The sequence below is a fragment of the Eurytemora carolleeae genome, unplaced genomic scaffold, assembly GCF_000591075.1.
Source record: "Eurytemora carolleeae unplaced genomic scaffold, Eaff_2.0 scaffold1045, whole genome shotgun sequence".
Classification (NCBI taxonomy): Eukaryota; Metazoa; Arthropoda; class Copepoda; order Calanoida; family Temoridae; genus Eurytemora; species Eurytemora carolleeae.
Genome location: NW_019396947.1, coordinates 68,154 through 91,268, shown reverse-complemented (window position 1 = coordinate 91,268; position 23,115 = coordinate 68,154). Strand labels below are relative to the sequence as shown.

At 31.2% G+C, this 23,115-nt stretch overlaps 1 protein-coding gene across 1 annotated transcript in view; it reads right to left on the bottom strand.

Moving 5' to 3' along the window:
* The window catches only part of LOC111710405 (uncharacterized), a gene marked incomplete in the record, with an annotated part of 23,082 nt that extends 490 nt beyond the window's left edge, over nt 1-22,592 (bottom strand). Inside the window, 14 exon segments of the mRNA XM_023484485.1 lie at nt 664-719; nt 2,905-2,987; nt 3,491-3,567; nt 4,177-4,263; nt 5,717-5,802; nt 6,167-6,231; nt 6,413-6,487; nt 7,248-7,296; nt 9,024-9,116; nt 10,568-10,677; nt 11,837-11,882; nt 12,061-12,126; nt 13,086-13,154; nt 22,546-22,592. Of these exon segments, the coding sequence (XP_023340253.1) occupies nt 664-719; nt 2,905-2,987; nt 3,491-3,567; nt 4,177-4,263; nt 5,717-5,802; nt 6,167-6,231; nt 6,413-6,487; nt 7,248-7,296; nt 9,024-9,116; nt 10,568-10,677; nt 11,837-11,882; nt 12,061-12,126; nt 13,086-13,154; nt 22,546-22,578 (995 nt within the window).
* Nucleotides 22,593-23,115: the final 523 nt, after the last annotated feature.

Here is a 23,115-nt window from a genome sequence, read left to right as displayed (position 1 = left end):
CCCCCCCCCCCAAATATAAAAGAGCCTTATATACAAAAAATGTTCTTAGTCAAATTTGTTCAAGTCAGATCAATAAAAGTTGTTGAATTTATTAAGTTGGCAATTTTAAATTTAAAAACGGTTCACACCATTAGATTGCAAAGATATAGGGATTAGAAAATTTGAGTTGGTGGAAAAGACTCAATTCCTTTATGAAGTCTTTAAGAAAAACACTTTTTATTGAGTTATGGACAACATTTTGAATTAAGATTTAAGATGACTGTATACGTTATTTAAAGTGGTCCTCCATGCTAAGATCCCAATACCCGATTCACAACATTATCTTTGGGATCTTTATCTGCTCAATGATGTGGAGGATGTTGTCGTTTTTCTAGGTTTAAACATGAAATTACGCTTATAATTTCTTAATTCCTTATAAAGAGAAAAGGTTTCTGTTCCTGGCACCTTTGGACATCTAGCATCTAAGGTTTGGCAGACAAGGTGGAAGGTTTAGCGTTTGTAATCACAGATTAAATACAAAAAAGTCTCTAATTTATAAAGTATGCCATTTTTAATATGCATATTCAGCCAATTCAAATTGATAAAGTCGGAAAATCAAAATTTTTAAAGTCTTTTCTTAATTTTTTTAAATCGGCCATTTTTTATGTAAAAGATTAATCAAACCTGTGGGCGTTAAACTCTATTCTGTCTTTTCCAGTAGTGGGTACTCCAATAATTAACTGAAAATAGTAGTGGGTACTCCAATAATTAACTGAAAATAGTAGTGGGTACTCCAATAATTAACTGAAAATAGTAGTTGGTACTCCATTAATTAACTGAAAATAATAGTGGGTACTCCAATAATTAACTGAAAATAGTAGTGGGTACTCCAATAATTAATAAAATAGAAGTTGCATTACTCCAATAAATAACTGGAAATCATGAAAATTATCATTTATTATTTATTCAAATAAACAATTTTGGAGGACTTTTTTCAAACAGATTAATTTAATCCAAACAATAGATTGTTAGAAAACATTTTTTTCTGGAATTCGAACGGCTCAAATAGATTCTAGTTCAATAGATGGCAATGCAAAATTTATACACTCTCAGTACAGCTGTATTCTGACGTAACAAGTGTCAACTTAGTTTTTGTGTCCGACAAAATTATTAATAATAGTGATAATTTTAGAATTAAGTGCATATGTTTCAGTAAAATAAGTTCAATGGTATGTGTTTTATAAGTTTTTGTTTTTACACTTTTTTATTTAATCTTGGAAAACTAATGTGAGACAATTTCAGTTTCCTTGTTATATTTGACACTTGTGACGTCGTGAATAATTGGTTCATTTCTCTGTTGCCACCTATTGTACTTGATAATCTATTTTGAAGGGCTGAAAACATTATTCCTTGACAGAATGTTAACTATATCTTTACAAATTAAGAAATCACTTACACATTCTGTTCCTAAGTTTAAACAAACTGTTTAAAACTTTGAAATGCGTTCGATTAGTAAGTAATTTATATTTTTCTCTTTTCTGTTGGAAAGCTGTATTTTCAAAAACTTTATTTAAACAAATTTAAACTACACCATTTATATATGTATTTATATCTTTGTGTGTGAAAGAATCTTTATAACATAATAATAATATTACAAAATAAAAAACTGGAGAAAATATTTAATAACCTCCAAAATTAGAGGTTGTGGGAATATTTCCCCCAAATTCTAAACAAAGGAAAAAGAAAGAAAAATATTATTCATTGTTTACATTACATATTACAAACAAAATGTTAAGATTTCTTTAATAGCGTATTATTTTCAATTCAACTACTGCAGGTGCAGCGTGCAATGAAGTTGTTCGTTTTCAAACAAATTATATTAACAATTACTCTTTAAAAGGAGTGTTCGCGAAAAATGAAAGGGGGTATAGGCTTAAGGCGAAAAAAAACGCTTTAGATTGCTACTAATCTTGCTTCTATCTGTTGCGTCTATTTATAGGAGAAAATTGTTAAAAAAAAGACTTATACCGAAGAACGTTATAGCGTCCATAAAGATGCAACATTGAACTCGGATCGTAAACAATTAAATTTAATTCTAAATAAATCATTCAGATATTACAAACAATATTCATCGATTATTTTTCTACACATTTGTCTATAGTTGATATTTCAAAATATTTTATTTATTTTTCATGATCTGAGAGTTACTTTTGAAAACATTTATTCCTGCTTCAAAGATTTTTGATACTGAAGACGACATTGTCATATTTTCCAGGAATTTTCGAACATCCAGGGCCAGCGAAATATTATTAAAAAAAAAATCAAAAATATTACGAAATATTAACTATATACGAATGCGTCTAAAAATAATCGATGACTATTGTTTGTAATATCTGAATGATTTGTTTGGAATTAAATTGATTATTTTAGGATCTCATATGAATGTTGCAACTTTCCGAATTTGTATGGACGCTACGTTCGCCGGTATGAGTCGTTTTTAACAGTTTTCTCTCCTTTTTGACGCAACTGCCGATAGAAGTAAGATTAGTAGCGCTAAAAAGCGCTTATTTTTCGCCGTAAGCCTATACTCCCTTTTATTTTTCGCGAACACTCCCTTTAAAGATTTTACAGGGACTGTAATCGTAATTTTATGGTTGGAGATTTAAAAAGGGGTGCTCCATTCACAACAGTATCCTTTTATCCTGAAAAGCCTGAGAAATTGGTGATTTTTGTTTGTACTTTCTCTATAAAAGTCTGAAATTTTTTTGCAGCAAAAAAAAGAACGTAATAAATAAAATTCAACATTCTTCTCATTATATTACCGTTGTAAATCGGGCGTGCCACGTATTTTTTTCAATTGGAGGACTTCTTAAAATACTGATCACAATCCCTTTTTAAGAGAAATTTTTAAAAAGTAAAAATTACCTTCGCATCAGGACTGGTTACACAGCTTGCTCTTGCAATAGTTAAAATATCCCCCCAGGGGTTTATAGCATCTCCGTAGCGACCTGTGGTAGGCATATTTATCAATAAAATAATTCCCTCAGTGGTTTAAATCAATTATATCTAATATCTAATGTCTAATGTCTAATGTCCAATGGCTAATGTCTAATTGTTTAATGTCTAATATCAAATGTTACATGTCTAATGTCTAATGTGTAATGCCTAATGTTTAATGTCTAATGTTTAATGTCTAATGTTTAATGTCAATGTCTAATGTCTAATGTCTAATGTCTAATGTCTAATGTCTAATGTCTAATGTCTAATGTCTAATGTCTAATGTCTAATGTCTAATGTCTAATGTCTAATGTGTCAAATGTCTAATGTCTAATGTCTAATGTCTAATGTCTAATGTCTAATACCTAATGAGTGTCTAATGTCTAATGTCTAATGTCTAATGTCTAATGTCTAATATCTAATGAGTGTCTAATGTCTAATGTCTAATGTCTAATGTCTAATGTCTAATGTCTAATACCTAATGAGTGTCTAATGTCTAATGTCTAATGTTTACCTAGCCCTGAATGTTCCACTGAGGAGTAAGTGACAATTATATCAAAAACTGGCAGCTTTCCTTCTTTATACATTTGCCTAATCATATATCAAAGGGACTGTTAGCGTAATTTCAAGTAACCCTCCATGCAAAGATGGCAATCCTCGATTTACAAAGGTACCCTTGAAACATACATACATAAACATGATCAGACAAAGCTTTTTAAGGTACGGAATTGTAAATCGGGTATTGCCATCTTTTAATGGAGGGTCAAATGAAATAACGCTTACAGTCCCATTAATTTCAGCAAATTTAAAATAGCATTCGATAAACTTAAAGGGACCGTTCACTTGTTTGGGTAATTTCAGGGTAAACTAAACAGCCTAAGCGCTATTCATTGGTAATAGTCTTACTTTTCAAAGACATGGTAACGAATTCAAGTCCAGGATACTCACTTTTTATCAGACAATGCTTTTTAGGGTACCCTTGTAAATGCAAATATAAAAATTTCTATCATATTTGCATTTAATTAACGCTTACAGTCCCATTAATTTCAGCAAATTTAAAATAGCATTCGATAAACTTAATTGTTTGTCTAAAAATAAATTATTTTGGTCAAATTTTGGTTAAATTGAATATTTTAACTATTATAATTTAAGCGCACAAGAAAAATTATCAAAGAATTATTTTTTATTCTCATTGCTTACCTAAATACTAATGGGGTAACGAATTCAAGTCCAGGATACTCACTTTTTGAAGTGGCGTACTCTAGCGTCATTACTTGGGATGGTTGTCTGAAATAGAGATATAAACAATATAATATAGTTGTACTTGGGAACAAGCGGAATCAGGTAGATGTAGATTTTAATAACATTTCTCACGCTACAGGCGCTAGTATCTCCTTATGTTGTATCAGCTGAAACCCTGTAAAAGAAAGCAAGCAGAATCCTGTTTTCTCTCAGCTTTCTACAGACTCAGTGACCTCTACGGCACTTTGCTTGAAGTTCTAAAGTCCCTGCAGCGGTGTAAAGTGATCCACTTCAAACTCAAGCTTTAATTACACGTTATAAGAACAAAATCTTAAATCTTTTTGATCCTCCTCTTATTAAAGTGCTATTAAATAGAACAAAAATATTTTACATTTTAAATATTCTTGACACTGACAAACAATGGTGGGATTCGGAACTCAAATGTGGGGTTAAAGGGAGTGACCGGCTATGTAAGGTAATTGAACTGAGTATGCAGTGTTGTCGAAAACTTCTTTAGGATTCATTTAAGACATATTTCACTTTTTAAAGATCTGTAAGTCCTGAGTTTGAGCGCAAATTCGACGTTCAAAACTTCTGATTTGGGGGTGGATACGCTTTCAGAATTAGTTTTTTTTTTAAATTATTAAATAACGACAACGAAAAATAAAGTAAAAATTATACAGTAATCAAATTAGATGGCTAGGAACATATTTCACAAAAGAAATTTGTCAATAAATCCATGCTAAAATCGATTATTTCGTTTTCATTATTATATTGAATTTCTAATTTTCTTTGAATTTATTCGCAGATTTCTTCAAATTCTTTAAATGTCGTCTTTTCAATAATAATTATAGAAAATCTGTGAACATCTTTGTGAATAACGAGAAACTAGAATAATGAGATAATAGAAACTAATAATTGAACAAGATTACTTATTTTTGATATTAAGATTATTTTTTTTTTTCTCAAAATGTTCCTAAACATGATGTCTGTAGTTTATTGTAGAATATTTTTACATTTTATGTCGTCGTTAATTAATAATTAAAAAAAAACTAATTTTGAAAGCGTATCCACCCCCAAATAGTGAAATATGTCTCAAATGAATCCTAAAGAAGTTTTCCACAACACTGCGTCCTCAGTTCAACTACCTTACATAGCCGGTCACTCCCTTTAAGAATAGACACGGAATAAAATATGATGGGTTAACGGCTGTATCTCTCTAGTTCGCTCTCATAGGCCGCTGGAGACATGTGGACAGAAATTTACACTGTGGACAAGGGTCAATTTTAATTCAAACCGGACCGACTTCCTTGTACTGGCCTTAGTGACACGCATCAAGTACCAGCACGACCCTATCCTATACCAGCTCAGTTTCAACTTTGATAGCACGGCCAGACTTTTACACGTTGACCTACTCCGCTAGCTAAGTTTAGTGTTGTTAACGTTATGTCACGTACCATCTATTTTATAAAAATAGAAATAGCTTTTTTTGCCTTACTTAGAAATAATCACCGCCTCCACCCAGGGTGTCATTGTTCCAATAATTAGCACAGTTTTTTCCTTCACTTCAATTTTGCTTAAGGCCTGTGAAAAAAAATCATCAAAACAAGATATTAGTGGTCGGCGTATGTATCAATACAATGAAGAGGACTTTTTAAATTTAAGTTTTGATTTTTAACAAGCTTTTAAAATTACAAGTTTTCATGGAAACAAAGAAAAGCTGTTAATTGACAGCTTCCCTCTGTTTCCATGTTATGTGATTCATGTTGTTTGAAAGCTTTGTAGGAATCAGAATTAGAATAAAAACCATCTTTGTTGTATTGATATATACGACCACGTCTGTAAAATACAAACGACAACAAAAAATATGGAATTGATATTATTTACGAATAAAAAAAACTTAGTAATGAAAAAAATAGAATTTAAAAAAAATATTAATCTATAATACCTGATTTATCATCTCGCTTGCGCCAGGGTATGTATCATTAGGAGTACCAGCAACAAACCCATCAACTTAAATAAAGAAAATTATAAAATAAAATAAAATAAATTTTGTTTCAACTATGGACAATGATTATTCGGCTGAAGTTGAAAGAAAAAAAGACAAAAGCCTATTTACAGTATTGCTCTGAAAATGTTCAAAATGAAAGAATCAAAATTATTTTATCGCCCTCCAAACATGCATTAATCTTACCGTAGCTCTGTACAAAGGATTTTGTGTAGATTCTTACATCGTTGGCTTCTTGTTGTACTACTTGACTTGTTTCATCTACAAACAAGATTAATCTAATTCTACCTCACAATAAATGGGAAATTGCAAGAAAATGTCACAATTATGTTTTTTTATATTTAAAGGGACTGCAGACGTAATTTCAAATGACTCTCCATTTAAAAGGGGCAATTTCAATTTACAACAGTTCATGCATGAGCTCTTACTAGGGTTTCCAGCGAACGAAATGATTCGCGAAAAAATGCAAATATGTTTGTTCGTACTTTGCAAACTTTTTAGCGAAATTTTGAATTTTTTTTCGCGAAAATTAATGAAACGAATTTTTTTATATTCCGTATTTTTTCGCGAAATTTTCGCTTTTTTCGCGAGACAATGCAAAATTTGGTGAAACAATTTTCTTTTTTCGCTCGAAACCCCAGTTCTTACTCACTTTCGCTTTGTAAATTGATTATTTGGTTAACAGGGGGGCTCAGCTAAAACAGCAACAGGCTGCGGAAAATAATATTTTACATATTGTGATTTATAAAAATTAAATTCGTAAATATTGTTTTTTTTCTGCAGAAATAAATGATTTAATTTGATTTGATTTGATTTGATTTTCAATAGGGATTTCCCTATAAAATAACTTGCGGATTTTTGATTCAGAGTACTGGAAGGAATTATCAGAACTAGATACTTTAAAGCCCAAAATAAGGTTTAATGGGTACTGTTGTGAATAATACATTCTTAAAATTGTGGGTCATGCACTTGAAATACTTTATCAGTCCCTTTAGAATGTAAAATCTAAATAAGTGTTTACCAAAAAAGGAAGAAACAATGTCCACTTGTCCATTGTGGGAAAATTCATTCTAAATAAAGAAAAGGGTTGGAATAAGGTTTTCTATGTTTTTCCGGATAAATTCTGTGACAGAATGTTTTTACCAAGGAGAATTGAATACAATAATAAAGGCAGCCGATCTAATGAAAACAAGCATGAGTTAGTATACGGTGAATCTTCATCTAACGCCAGAGATGCACAAATGTCTGTTTATCATTTGTGTTATTGTTTACAATCTTTATTATTGTTATTACGCAAAAACTAGTTCTCCAGCAGTCCAAATACGTCACAGCAAAGTGTACGGAAACCCTATTGCCCCCTCCTTGTATTCAATTCTCCTTGGCTTTTACAATCCCATTGCAGTATCATCACACTATTTTAAATTAGACCTATTTATCATATATTCACGATGAGACTGAGAGTGGCATACAATCTTATAAGTGCACTGGGGAGTTAGCTTTCGACGAGGTTATAGTGTATAGAGTGATGATGTACGCTAATCAGGCCCGTAACCAGGTGAGGCATTTCCGTGGTGAGGCGTTTCCATAGTACCCCCTTGACCCTTGAAAAGCTTTTTTTTAAATGAATAAGAAATAAGATCATATCATTTTCATATTGCAAAGTCAAAGTAATAAATGATTACTTGACTCTGATAGTTAAGCAGTACTCCCTTAAAAGCTCAAATACACTTGTTAAAAAGGTTAGCCTTTATAGTGTGCATTGACATTGTAATAAAAACAACCATATACCACTGTAAAACCAAACCAAACATTGTTTAAAAAATCATTTAAAACCCCCCCAAAAAATCCTGGTTACGGGCCTGAGTCGCTAATCCTTTCTAATTGTATAGGCCATAAACTATGCCGAAAGCGTACTGCATATTTGTTTAATAAGTTGATTCTGGCCTAACCTATAGTACAGGGTGTCCCACATCATATTAGACCGTCAACGGGTCTAAATTACGATTTTCGGGACTAATAAGAAAATTTAATTAGAATGAATCAATTTGAAAAATAACATAAGGCTTATATAAGAATTTTCTTGCGGAAAATGATAAGTTTTTCGAGTATTAAGGGTTTATTTTGTCGTTAAAGATTGGAGATAATCTAATATTATATGGGACACTCTGCATATCAATATTAGTTGTAAGTGTAAGTGTACAGTACAGCTAACTGAGCACACAGGTAGAGAACTATTATCCCCCTGGTAGGTTTATATCTTAAATTTGAGAACGTTTAGCGCTACTTACGCACCCCTGACCCTTTAGTAAAAGTAAAGTCACCCTAAAGTCTGACCGCGTCAACCTTGTTGCACCGACTATTCCTATTGAGTGTCTGCTTTATTTACCCAATGTCTGGGCGATACAGTACAAACTGCGACCGGAAAGGTTGAGCTGGCTCGGAAATCCAAATGTACTACGGCTGCCCGTGTACTCTGCACAGAACTGGTGAGAATGTGCATGCTCTCATCTAACTGGTGCTACTATGAGCAATTTTTACATGAAATTATTGTTAATGGCTCGTTAACGACTAGCACTGTTATCAATTTTCAAAATATCTTCCGTAAATAATGTTAATAAAATTTAGTTTACAAACCAAAACTTTGAGAAATACCTTTATCGAACAGAACTTTCAGTTCTTAGCTAAAGAAGGAACGGCTTCCAGAAAAGCGTTTTTAAAAACTATTTTAACTAACTGCTTTACGAATGGCATGAAAAAAGTCTGAACTTTGATGTGTTTTTAACAATTTTCTCTTTACCTGTAGATTGTGGGGTATTGTTTCCCAAGCCATTGGAGGATGTCCACTTGGACGATCTATCTCAGCACTAGAGAACACTGCTTCACAATCAACCTAATCAAGATCACAATTTAAACTAAGCAAGTGGAATAAGGTCAAATTTGTGTTGAAAGTCTGGTCGCACCGGCGCACCATCAAAGTTGAAACCGGGCTGACATAGACTAGGGGCGGGACGGTACTTGCTGCACCTCACAAAGACTGGTACAAGGGGTCAGTCCGGTTCAAAATCAAATTGACCTTTGTCCACCGTGAGATGCGTTAAATGTGCCAAATTTCATTTTATGCATTGAAAAATAATGCAGATGACAATTCATTCTATAAAAATGTTGTATGTAAAGTTATAGCATAGAATTAGCCATATAAATAATGTTCAATTTTTGATTTATTTGTTCCTCATGACATAAAAAAATTTTCTTGAAGATAAGGAGAAATTAAATCTTTACCAGAAATAACACAGTTTTGCCTACGATTCTGTTTTAGATTATCTATAATAGATTTAGATAATTTAAACCAAATCGCACGCAAAAGTAAAACTGTGTTATTTCTTGTAAAAATTGAACCTCTCTATCTTCAGCATCAGCAGACATGTACAAAATATTATATTATAGGAGAAAATCGCAAAAAATCAAACATTAATAATTAAACGACAACTACCCCAGGGAGCGAGAATGTTTACTTACATTAACAAAAAAATTGATTAATACGTTTATGTTATAATACAGGGTGTCCCACGAAACATGACATTTAGTGAATAGTTTTAAATGTCTTCTTCCACATACTGTATTTGATATTAAAGACTTTTTGCAGTTTATTTCTTAAAAAAATGTTTAACTATATTTTACTGTGAAAATCAATTTCACTATAATGTAACTGTCATATAAAAAATATTATTAGTCTCTTTAGTATCAAACAACTTATCAAATCATTTTAAACTATTCACCAATTGTCATGTTTCGTGGGACACCCTGTTGATGCCATGGCGTCTTTAAAATCTTAAATTAACGCTGCATTTCTGTTTGATCGTGGGCAAAAAATTGTTCAGTTTTTACAATCGACACTCAGAGGTGTACGCATCTTTTGTACTGCAGTGTACTGTCACTGGGCGGTAATGTAAACACAAGACGGATGTTAAAGCCTGACATGGGATCCATCTTTCACATAAAAAAATCAATGGAATATTCTGATCATAAGAAACTACTATGTGAATTATCAAAATTATTAAAATTTAATGCTTTTAACCTCCTCGGATACTAAACGAACACTGATGCATCTATTTTTGTTTACAAATTCCGTCCAAAGAAAACTGGTTTCAATATGTACGCAGAGTATACACGACCGCAATTAAATTTCCTTGCATTACGTCCTTGCTCATTAGTTGCTTTAGATAAATTCCTGAATATTAATGAAATATTAAATTAATCTAAGGATTAATAACAAAGGAGAATAAGCATTGGTCTCGTCAATATAGAGATCATATGCAGGGATTTCAACGATGGGAAACTTACCTTTGCTGTTACAGTTCCCATTCCCAATAGGTCTCCAGCTGTCCTTTTTATAGGTTTAGATAGATCACATAGTTCTCCGCATAGTTGCAGAATATCTTCATATCTTCCACCTGGAACAAGTATAGATATGAGAAATAGGGTTATTTTTACTTGCATGCCTTCAAGCATGCTGAAAGGGACTGTAAGCGTAATTTCAAGTGACCTTCCGATAACACTTTGCAAGCTGTTACATGTATCAATAGCTATGTTCTATATAAAGGGCTAGAACAACTTTTTTAACTTAAAACAGTCGATAATTTGAGTTGCGTAAGCAACAGATCAGCTGCGTTGAGATTACTGTGTTGCACAGTGTACAGTGTACAGGTCGCTTTTAGAACAATTAGAACAGGTTCCGATATATGTTTTAACGATATTTTTCTACTCGATGAACACTTGATCAGTCAAGGGTTTGAAGGGTACCGTTGTCCATCGGGCGTTGCCCTCTTTGCATGGAGGGTCACTTGAAATTACGAACGGTTCTGTCAATATTCCAGAAAGCTATAACTTACGATCATAATTTGACCCATTAAACATAATTTTTTACCCTTTTTTCTCAAACACTTTTTTGCCGGCATATACTTTTTGAATGAAAAATTTTAAACCACAAATCCGTAAGTTTAAAGAATGTTTAATTATAGACTAAAACAGGTATGATTTAAAATAGAAGAAACCGAAATGCTTCTAACTCTGGTTAGTCCCGGGTGGCTTACAGACCCTTTAAATTTAATTCCGCGCAATTCTGTGATAATTTCGTGCTATAATATACGCAATTAAATATTTTGCAATCCGGTCGAAATTCTATTTTTCATAAACTATTTTTGAACTTATTTCACTTCAAGAAACTTAAACCTCAATAATTCTTAGCCTTAGTGTTAGGTGGCAAGGAATAGATTCTAGTACAATAGATGGCAACGTAGAATTTGTACACTCTCAGTACAGCTGTATTCTTACGTCACAAGTGTCAACTTAGTTTTTGTGTCCGACAAAATTATTAATAATAAATATAATTTTGGAATAAAGTGATTATCTTACGGTAAATGAAATGGAATTTTGTGTTCTTTATTTTCTGTTTTTACACTTTTTTATTTAATCTTGGAAAACATGTCAACTAATGCCAGAAAATTTTATTTTCCTTGACACTTGTGACGTCGTGTATAATTGGTCCATATCTCTGTTGCCACCTATTGTACTTGAAAATGTATTTGGTCCAAAATACTAAGCAAATATTACCGAGAGAGGGCCGTAAGTTAGATTGTTCCACACTACTATCCTTCTTCTAAAATGAAAAAAGGTGACTATGGATTAATTAGAACCCTTTTTATCCATTTTAAGGTCTCACAGTTGAGGAAACAGTTCATAACTTTTGAATAATATTTTGATCCATGACCCCAAGAAACTTGATGTTAAATGAACTGCAAAGAGGTCAAGTTTTATTACTGTGTGTTCGTTCTTACCTCCATTCCCTGAAGTTGTACCACGGGTCGATTATTATGTTCATAGTGACGAAAATTAATCCAACCCTACAGTCAAAGAGATTTGATTAGTAAAGAGTGGAATTAAGTCGAAAAAAAATGTTAAAACCGCTATTTTGTTGTACTGTTTTCATACTGAAGAGCCCGAAGTTTAAAAGAGTATCATTGAATGAAACTCCCAAGTTTCCTTTTTGGGGTCTAACATTTGTGTAGATTTTGATTTGAGAGATTCGAAAAAAATGGAGTATATGAGAAACTGAATAAAATAATATTCTTAACAAAAATATTGAAATCCACAAAACTGCCTAACTCCATTCGTGAAACCCTGGTTTCAAGAATGGGGTTAGGCAGTTTTGTGGATAACAATATTTTTGTTATGAAATATTTTTTTTTATTTAGTTTCTTCACATTTTCCATTTTTGTCGAATCTCTTAAATCAAATCTACAAAATGTTAAGACCCCAAAAAGGAAACTCGGGAGTTTCGTTCAACGATACTCTTTTAAATTTCGGGCTCTGTCTTAAGTTTTGGGCTCAGGCCATATATGTTATGAGACCAGTTTTGGAACCCGGGTTTCACGAATATTTTAAAAGATTTTGAATAAAAGATAGTTTTTTACTAAATGAACGAATTTTTCGGACACATTTTTAAAATAACAATAGTTTTTTACTGAAAAAAAAAATTTTGATCAAACTTTTGAAAAACATATTGTTTTTTTTTTACCCAAAGAGCAATTTTACTGAACAATCGTTTCGAGAGAAAACAAACAAAATAGATAGAAAATGAATGAAAATTTTAAGAACAAACGAATGATTGGGAAAAAAACGAACAAAATGTGTATTTCACTTATGATGAATGATCAACATTAAAAACAGTGGACGCGCCTATCTCTGTCCCCCCCCCCCCACTGCGAACAACATGCAATCGTGATAGGTTAACAAGTAACAACTTCTTATTTTAAAAAACCCTATTCCAAAACATCTTGAAAATATCCCACATAGTTCTTACCATGTAAAGTCCGAAAAGACAAATTACCCCTAAAGTAAACTGTCTTTCTGCCCGATAAAACATCATCTTCTAAACAAGGTATTTTTCACATATTTTATTATTACTAAGTACCTTGATATCCTTGTTTTTCTTTCTCCAAATTGTTTACTTAATGGGACTGTAAAGGAAAAATGAAAGGGGTATAGGCTGAAACCTAAGCATTTTAGGTTTTGATCGAGACCCATGAGAGTTCTATCTGATCCTCCTGTCTTGAGAAATTAATATAAAACTGTGTCAAATTTATACGAAAATCTATATATATACATGATATTTTGTATAAAAATAGTAGGTTTAAACGGATCATACTCAGCACTTACATAACCAATCTGAAAACGACGATATCCCAGAGGAACCTGAGCAACTTAGGTTGCTTCTATTATTATTTAAATTTAATAATTTTTCATTTATAAAAGATATAATTGATAATATTATTTATACTTAATTCCTATAATTTAAATAAATATTTGCTGTATGCACAAATCCTTCTTATATGACTAGTTCATTAAACAAACACGTTGGGATTTCAAAACTGAGATTCAGAATTGATAAATATTTTGTTAGATATTTTTAAAAATATTTATAAACTAACAGATTTTGGAAACAAATCCATGTTTTATGTATTACAGCTAGTCTATCAGACTAAACCCTTAACTAAAATATTTATTTGTTCACCAGCTGTAAGATTAAAGATGTTCCAAAGATCTATTTGATAGATAAAGACCACATACACTTGTAAAATATTAAACACTCAAAATTTTCCAAGTTCAATGATTGATTTACAAAAAAAGGAGATTTACTTCACAGATTTATAAAACCAAATAAAAGCTTGCAAAATGACAGTGGGAGGTTGCGTGATTTCCAAAATATCTCCTGAATCAATTTTTTTATTTTTTTTTCCAGAAAAAGGGTTGAGATTAATATATTTGTCAAAACACATATTCATGGTTCATAGGGTTCATAGGGTTCATAGGGTTGTGCATAGGGTTCATAGGGTTCATAGGGTTCATAGGGTTCATAGGGTTGTGCATAGGGTTCATTTTTTATAAAGGGCTAAATTCTTTTCCTGAACCTAACAAGCAACAGTTCAGGAGTAGGGTTGTGCATTGTTAACAGTATAGGAGTAGGGTTGTGCATTGTTAACAGTTCAGGAGTAGGGTTGTGCATTGTTAACAGTTCAGGAGTAGGGTTGTGCATAGTTAACAGGCAAGGTAACAAGGGAACAAAATGTTCATTCTATTACATTTCTAAGTTTCATAAAAATCAATTGATGCGTAAAAGAGTTTTTACAATAGTCAGTACACTGGACCAAATCTTAGAAAATCTTACAAATGTGACACAGGGGCGTTCTGGAGGTTTAGCCTAGGAGGGTGAATTTGTTTTGGTTCATATAGACTACAGTTAATGACTAATGTTTGTAAAAAAAATTAGCTAGTCTTCATCAGTTAAAATTTAGAACAAATGTAGATGTTTCCAATTCAAAAACAAAATGTATAGTTTTCAGTAACCCTGTCATGAATACTGATAATAATTGCCCGATACTTTTAAACAATTTACCCTTACCCTATGTAACAGAAATTAAACATCTTGGCATATTACAGTCTAATGGTTCAATGTCAAAAGATAATAGCTATATACGTGATAAATTTATTTCTAAGATACATTCTCTTAATCCAGAATTTCATTATGCAAATACATCCACAGTGTTAAAATTGTATGATATATATAATTGTGATTTCTATGGCTCAAATCTCTGGGATTTATACAGTAGGGATGTTCAAAAACTCCTGAATTCATGGAACATTGCTATACGCATTTTAATTGATCTACCAAGAGAAACCCATAGATATTTCATTGAGCCCATTTCTAATATTCCTCATATTAAAACAGTTTTATGCACTCGTTTTGTACAATTTGTGACCAGTTTATCAAATTGTCATAAGCCATGTATTCGACTTTTAGTAGATCTAAGTAAACAGGATTTAAGAACTGTTTTATGTAAAAATCTTGAATCTATTGCACAAGATTGTAATGTACAATCTAAAAATCTAAACAAATTTTGTGTAAAAAAAATATGATATACAATCATATTTCTTTAGACCAAGAATGGAAATTACCCATTCTTCATGAATTACTTAAAGTTAAAGATGACAATTTTGTTCTATACAACTTTGATGATAATGAGATCGCAACCATGATCAACTTTTTATGTTCCGACTATAAACTTTATTTTACTTTATCTATACTTTATTCTTGTTTTTGTCTTATCATATTGTACCATTTTACCGTTGTGTACGAAATAAATCTATAATAATAATAATAATATATACGAATGTCTTGTGTTATTTTATAGATATAAGAAAGATATATTTCATGTTAGACTAATCAATTAAATATTCAGAAAAACGTTATCAAACTTTTGGTTTACAGAATTGCATTTTTTTAACTGTTGCCGATGAAAACGAGACTAATGAAAACTCAATATGGATTTATGAGATATGGCTATGGATAAATATGGATGTGGATATGGATATGGATATATATATATATGTGGATATATATATGGATATATATGGATGTGGATAAGGATATGGATATATATGAATGTAGATGTATATGGATGTGGATGTGGATATGGATAAATATATATGTGTATATATATGGATGTGGATATGGATATGGATATTCCATAATGTTACATAATAAATAATCACAATTTACATTTTTTTTTTGATAAATTCATCTGTAAAAGAGACTGGCACATATATTAACCCGACAAAGTGCATAGTTTATTTTTTTTCATGCTCAATAGATCTGGAAAAGGTAAAATATTCGTCAATTCAGCTGATCACCATATTCAAATTTGTAATCAACGACTGAAAAAAAACTATATCAATATATAAATGTCGAATTCTAATTGGCTGGGCTTTGGCAATGCATGCCGGCTGAATATGAAGTACGAGTTTCCATCGAAATTTTCGTTGAGCGAAATTAGCGAAAATGAACGAATGAAATTCGTTCATTTCGTTAAAATTTTCGCGAATTTCGATTTATTTTCGTTCGATAAAAATCGAAATTTTTCCTTTTCGCATCAAGAACATTGTATTTTTGAGAAACAATAAAATTTTGAACAAAGGGTCGAAAAATTTAACAAAAATGTTCGCGAAAATGAACGAAAATATTCGTTTTCGTTCACATTTTCGTTGGCTGAACGAAATTTTCGCAAAAGAGATTGAACGAAAATTTGGAAACCCTAAGTACGATACAGTGGTAATATTGTGTGTCTCCTACCTTGGTAACTATGTGACCCATCAGCAATCTAACAAGTGTATAAAGAATAATATTTTAAACTTAAAAGAATAATTGTTGACATGAAATCTTAATTTAGTCCAATTATTTTATCATTTCTAAAAATTTCATTAAGAGATAAGAATTTAGGTTAATTTGTTAATTACTGTCTTTAACTGTAAATATGTACAGATGTATGTGAACAAATTCATTTTTTTATGTGTATTTTAATTTTATATATTTATATATATAAATATATGTACTTAGAAGGAAAATAAAGAGTAAAAAATCACAAAATTTACCCAGTCCTGGTGTTTCCAAACTGTGGTCAGCCTTTTTTGTGCATTTAATATGACCGGAGATATGAAGAATTTTCTTCAGATTTCGATAATATTGGTTTTATCAAATAAAATTTGAAATCTGAACAGATATTTTCAATATCTCCGATGATATTGACAGCACAAAAAAGCCAGACCACATTTTGAATATCCCAGGACTATGATAATTTTGTTGTTATTCTTTCATGAGTCTTACATGTGAAAGAACGTTGACAACTGAATGTTCCAAATAATTTCAAAGATCACAAATGACTTTCAAATCGTCTTACTACCGTCATGTATTGTGGGACACCCTGTAGTTATTTTAAAATTTTAGAAATAAATCTTTTCAAAATTTATTTTTCAATCAGAGTCTTCTAGTCCACCTTTATTCTATGAAATAGTGGCTGAACCTCTTCAAGGAGTTTGCAGGTACCTTAATTAAAGAGACTGTAGACGATATTTCAAGTGAACCTCCATTTATAGAATGCCGTTTCCGATTCACAACGGTAAACTGAAATACTTTGTCTAATCAAGAATGAATGAGATATCTATGATGTTTGTTTAAAACAATGAGTATTTTTAATTGTGGTTTCTCTATAAAATTGTCTTTTTCTTTGTAGAGAAAATGGTGTGAAATAATCACTTTTATCGCTAGAAAAGCGGTAACATTTTTAACCCTACAAAACAATTCTTTAATCAGCTGATCATGGAATTATATATTAGGCTGTTTTTGTAAATCAATGCTTATGTGTCATATTGTAATTCTGATTCATTTAAACTTTTATCTAACAGAAGACATAGTTTACAACATTATCAAAGGTTTATAACAACTATCTATGGGACCAAACTTATTGAATTGGAGAATGAGAGATCACTGAACTACACACCACCAGTTCAAATCCCGAATCACTGATTCACTCTACAATTAATTCCCTAATTCATCATGACTCTTAAATTTTTTAATCGATAATTCCAATTTAAAGCGACAGGAGGTATAGTTTGCAGAGACCTAGCTCAAATTCATTAAAGCCGGGTCCATGTTGCATAGATTTAAAGAGACTGTAAAGGAAAAATAAAGGGTGGTATAGACTGAAACCTAAGCATTTTAGGAGTTGATCGAGACCCTTCAGAGTTCTATCTAATGTACCTGTCTCGAGAAATTGATATAAAACTTTGTCAAATTTAGAAGAAAATCTATATATACATTTAACATTTGTATAAAAATACTACTCTAGAGATATCAACGATAGTGTAATATACTTTAAAATGTACGTTTTTGTTATATTATGCTACAATAATATGAAACGTTAGGATATATTCTATATAATGTGAACGTTGTTGGAGCAATTATACCTATAACGTTAACGTTAAAAGTTAACCTTAGAGGAACATATACCCCCGACGAAAGCGTTTTGTGGTAATGTAACGTTATTTTTCTAGTATCTACAACTTTTTTGAACATAACGTGAAGAAATTTTTTGTTTCCATGGAGAGCTTGAAAGTCTAACGTTTGAATTAATTGTGATTTGATTGAATATCATAACGAAAGGATTTCTATTTCAAAATTCAACTAATAAAAAGTATAACGTTGTAAAACTGAAAAATGCATTACTGTTTATGAAAACGTTTTCCCCTATAGTATAATGAAAAGTTCAACTAATAAAAAGTGTAACGTTGTATAACTGAAAAATGCATTACTGTTTATGAAAACGTTTTGAAACGTTTTCCTCTAAAGTATAATGAAAAGTTCAACGTTTCAGAAATAGGTTATTATTTTTATAATTAGGAAACGAAAGTTTTTTAGTATAAATTTTAATAATGTAACGTAAAACATTTAACAAAAGTGTAAATCTGTAAATCAAAAAGTGTCATAACTTTTCTCTGAATACTAAATTGATTAGTCTAACGTTAGATATATGTCTGAAGACACACCCTTGAGTTGAAAGTCTAATGCTAAAAACTTTCATTCACAAATTTTAAAAACCGTTAAAAAATAATGTTATAACATCTTTATATTGCATATTCTTCTACACATTCTTTTAAAAGGTTAACAATAAAACAGCAACATACAGGGTGATTAAAAAGGGATTAACAAATTATTTTTTTTGCATGGTTCATGTTTTAGGATGAAAAATACTAAAGTAGGAATGTAATCATCATAGAAAAAATCTTGCAATGCTGCCATTTAGAAACAATATTAGTTTTTATAAAGTGTAACGTAAGAAACGTTAAGGCCTAAACAATTTAATACATCGCAACGTATAGAACATTTTTCAAATCTTTCTTAGGAACGAAATAACAGTTTTGATTGTCAGTTGTAAAAAAAGTTTTCACAATAACGTTTAGAAAAATCGTTACGTAAAAAAAGCTGATTTCAGTCAAATTTTTGAACGTAATTAAAAGAGTTTATATTGGAAAAGTTAAGATAAAACGTAGCGTTAGCGTGGAGAACTATGCCACAATGACGTTTCATTAAAGCAAAACGTTTGCCATCTTTTAATTTTCATACCAAGTGAAAGTGTAACGTATGGCTCCTGAAAACATTTACCTTGCATGAAAGTCGGATGTTAAAAAATTATTTTTATATTACTAAAGCTTTAATGCAACCTTTGGGAAAGTTTTTAAAACGGGAAATGCCAAAAAATAACGGAGCTTCCTTTTTTACTAAAATATACGGAAGCTTAATGTTGTATAAGGTAAGTGCAGAAAATTCATTACGTAACGTTTCAAATGTTTATACTTTTTATGAACACTATCGAAACAAAAGCTAAAATCTAGAAAAATCAAAACGTTTACATCTCTGAAAAGTAGGTTTCTATAGATTATACTCAGCAAATACTGCACAACCAATCTGAAAACATATGATATCCAAGAGGAGCCTAAGAAACGTAGGTTTGCTCCAATTATGACCATATATTTAGGATATTATGGATACTATAAATTGTAGAATATATGCTTATGACAATATATATAGGATATTATGGATACTATGAATTGTAGAATATATGCTAATGACAATATATTCAGGATATTATGGATTCTATGAATTATAGAATATATGCTTATGACAATATATTTAGGATATTATGGATTCTATGAATTGTAGAATATATGCTTATGACAATATATTTAGGATATTATGGATTCTATGAATTGTAGAATATATGCTTATGACAATATATTTAGGATATTATGGATACTATGAATTGTAGAATATATACTTGTGACAATATGTTTAGGATATTATTGATAATATGAGAGATGTCAAGGTATTAGATTGATCTAATGTTGATTTACTATGTTGATATATTTAAGATTAATTGATCTATCAACGATTCACAATGATAATCAGTGAAAATGCATCTTTTTTTACTATTTCTACCGGATTTAAAGAGATGATAATGTTATTAAACCTTGAAAATTTATGAAAAAATCACACAACCTCGTTCGGTTTTTGTACGGCGTGTTCCCGATATTCAAAAAAATATTTTAGACTCAGTGGACAAAAATAAACCAGGATCTATGTGGTGGCATCTATATATGATAAAAGTTTTATTTTGAGACACCCTATAGTATTCATCAAAGATCATGTTTAGTACAAAAATAAGAAAGAAAAAGAGAAAAAAATTAAATTATACAAAGATCAAATATCTTCATGGAAAGGATAAATTTGTATTTTATTAAAACCTACAATGCATAGTTTAAAGATATCTCAATGTTTGTTTTAAAGACTATTCAGACTGCCCGGTATAAATGTTGAGGAAAGTTTTGGCGGAATTTTACGGAGAATAACTTTGTCATTTGTCATTTTTGAATTATGCTTTTGAAATTTCTCGGGACTAAGCCCCACGTCCCTGTTTACAAAAAAACTTTGCAAATGTCTATAAATAGCTCCAAAGCATTGAAGTCATCTTGTGAATTCAACTCATTATCCAATACACATTTTGTTATACTACATATAAGATTTTTTGTTTTTGAACGTTTTGTTATAATTTGTTGGGGTTGTCTAACTAAATTAGTTGAGCCTTTGCTACAAACTCAAATTCTAACTCTAATTCAATATCTTTGCAACCTTATATTTCAAACTTATAACAGAATTTATTGTTAGAAATATCAAAGTTCTAAAACATTCGGTTGCAAAGACACGGGAATAAAAAATTCTTTTTTTTGTGGTAATCAAGAACTTTTTTCTTGTGATTAAAAATTATTGCTTTTAACTAGTGTTATTAATTGTTAAGTATTCAAACCATAATATAAAGATTTATTAATATGTTTTTTTTCTTTAAAAAGTTCTGAATTAGAGAAACTGAGAAACTTTTTCTGATCTATACTTTTGAAGGACATTTGAATTGGAAAGATTGTAAAAACTATTTAACTATTTATTATGTAATATAACTACCAATCAAAATTCTTTTTTTTTAAATATTATCTAAAAATGAAAATGTTTTTAAGATATACGAGGTGAGATTAATAAGTTTCGCTAAAAACATATTAGGGATACTATTTTTTTTTGAAAGTTCACTTTATCTTTACCGGATTTTTATTCAGATCAGTTGATGAAAATCAGATCTTTGTTGTAATGATAGCTTTCCCCCAAAAGTGTATCAACTTCGTTTGTCACAACAAAATTTTTTCAGATTGGTCTCAAACTTGATCCAGGGGGGGGGCTATGGGGGCTAAGCCCCCTCCCTTGACCAGTGAAATCTATGGATTTCAGCGGGGTTTCAGGCCCCAACAGGTGCTGAGCCCCCATAGCCCCCTGGAAAGAAAAAAATTTAAGCCCCCCCTGGACAAATTCCTGATTACGCCCCTGGTAGTGCTGGTCCTATTCAGTGCCATAGAATTATTACTATTCCTGATCCTACCAGAGCTTCAAGCCATAGCACCAATACTACTCAGCATAGTTATGTTGTACCATGTACCATCTGATCAAAACTATACTCCGTCGAAAATTTCTTATTTTTGGGACAAATTTAATCCAGATCTTTGTCTTTCTGATGAAAAAAAATCATTTAATTTAGTTAAGGTGTTTCCTCTTATTTTGAAGGCCCAAATCTTTTGTGGGAACTCATATGACCCGAAGTAAGGTTTCAGGATATGAAATTTTGAAAATCCTTAAAAAATAATTATCAAATCAGGGGGGGGGGTGCAGAAGTCCTCAATTGGTAATCAAGATGCACAATCAACATCAAAAAAAAATAATTATGCATTGTTAAAGCTCGTTTTATTAATTTTTACTGAGTATTTTTTTTCAGAGACTGCTGCAGCTTCACCATGCTTTATTCTGGAGACCATTTGCATTTTTAAAATGTTATCTTCAGTTACTACTTTTCAAAAGTAAGAAAATTTTAGTGAAACTTATTGATCACCTTAAATAGAATTATTTAGGAAATAGTATCAAAGAGTAAAAATACCCCTCCCCCCTCTCTTCAATTCCATGGCATATATCTGCTTTATTCCTCTTTATTTCCTTTTAAGACGATTTTTATCATTTAGTAATTTTATCCCTGGGTCAAAATCATAATTAAAAATTAACAGTGTTACAGTAAATGTAAAAGCTCTGGTTTGATGAGTTTGATAGAAAGCAAGAGATGCCATATTTATTACGTCTTAACATTTGCACTTCATGAAACTTTACGATATTTTTATACTTTAAGGCTTGTCGTATAGTCCATGGTATATTCAATTAACCTAAAAATAATTCTGATTGCAATTTCAGTAAGGTTATTTTTTTATCGCACGAGTCTTAATAAACATTTTTCTTGCCCCATCCCCCCCCCCAAAATCTTTAGGCCGGGGGGGGGGGGGTAGCGCACCTCTACAGTGAGTCCAGTGGGCTTCAGTCCCATAGTCCCCCTCTCCATACGTTTCTGAAAATCGTGTATGCACGAAAAATATCAAATTTTTTCTCCGATTATGTGCTTGGGCCGTCCCCCCTTATTTTCCAGATAAAGAAGGGTGTAACACAATGCACCCCACGCCCCCGGTTCATTTACATGCTTTTTAGCTCGTAGTAATTTGAAAAAGAAATACAAAAGTAACAAAGTTTAACCATATTTCGAATGAACAGTTCTCAATTTAATTTAATTCGTAATTCTGTTTGTGTTCTGTCCTCCAAAACAGAAAGCCGGGAATTTTGGAAAATGCCGCAAACTATTTCTATATTTGCGGCGACTCTAGTCCAGCCAGAGCCTACCCAGTACCCAACCTGTCGTGCCGTTAGTTAAGGATTAAAGAAAAGATTTTAAACTCGAATTTGCAGTGTAAGAACGTGATTTGGCTGGTCAGAATAATAGAAATTGAAATAAATAAATCCGTAACATGTTTAAAAGTTGATAACTTGAATTATCTTCATATTTCAGGGAGAAGAGCTCATGCACAAAAGT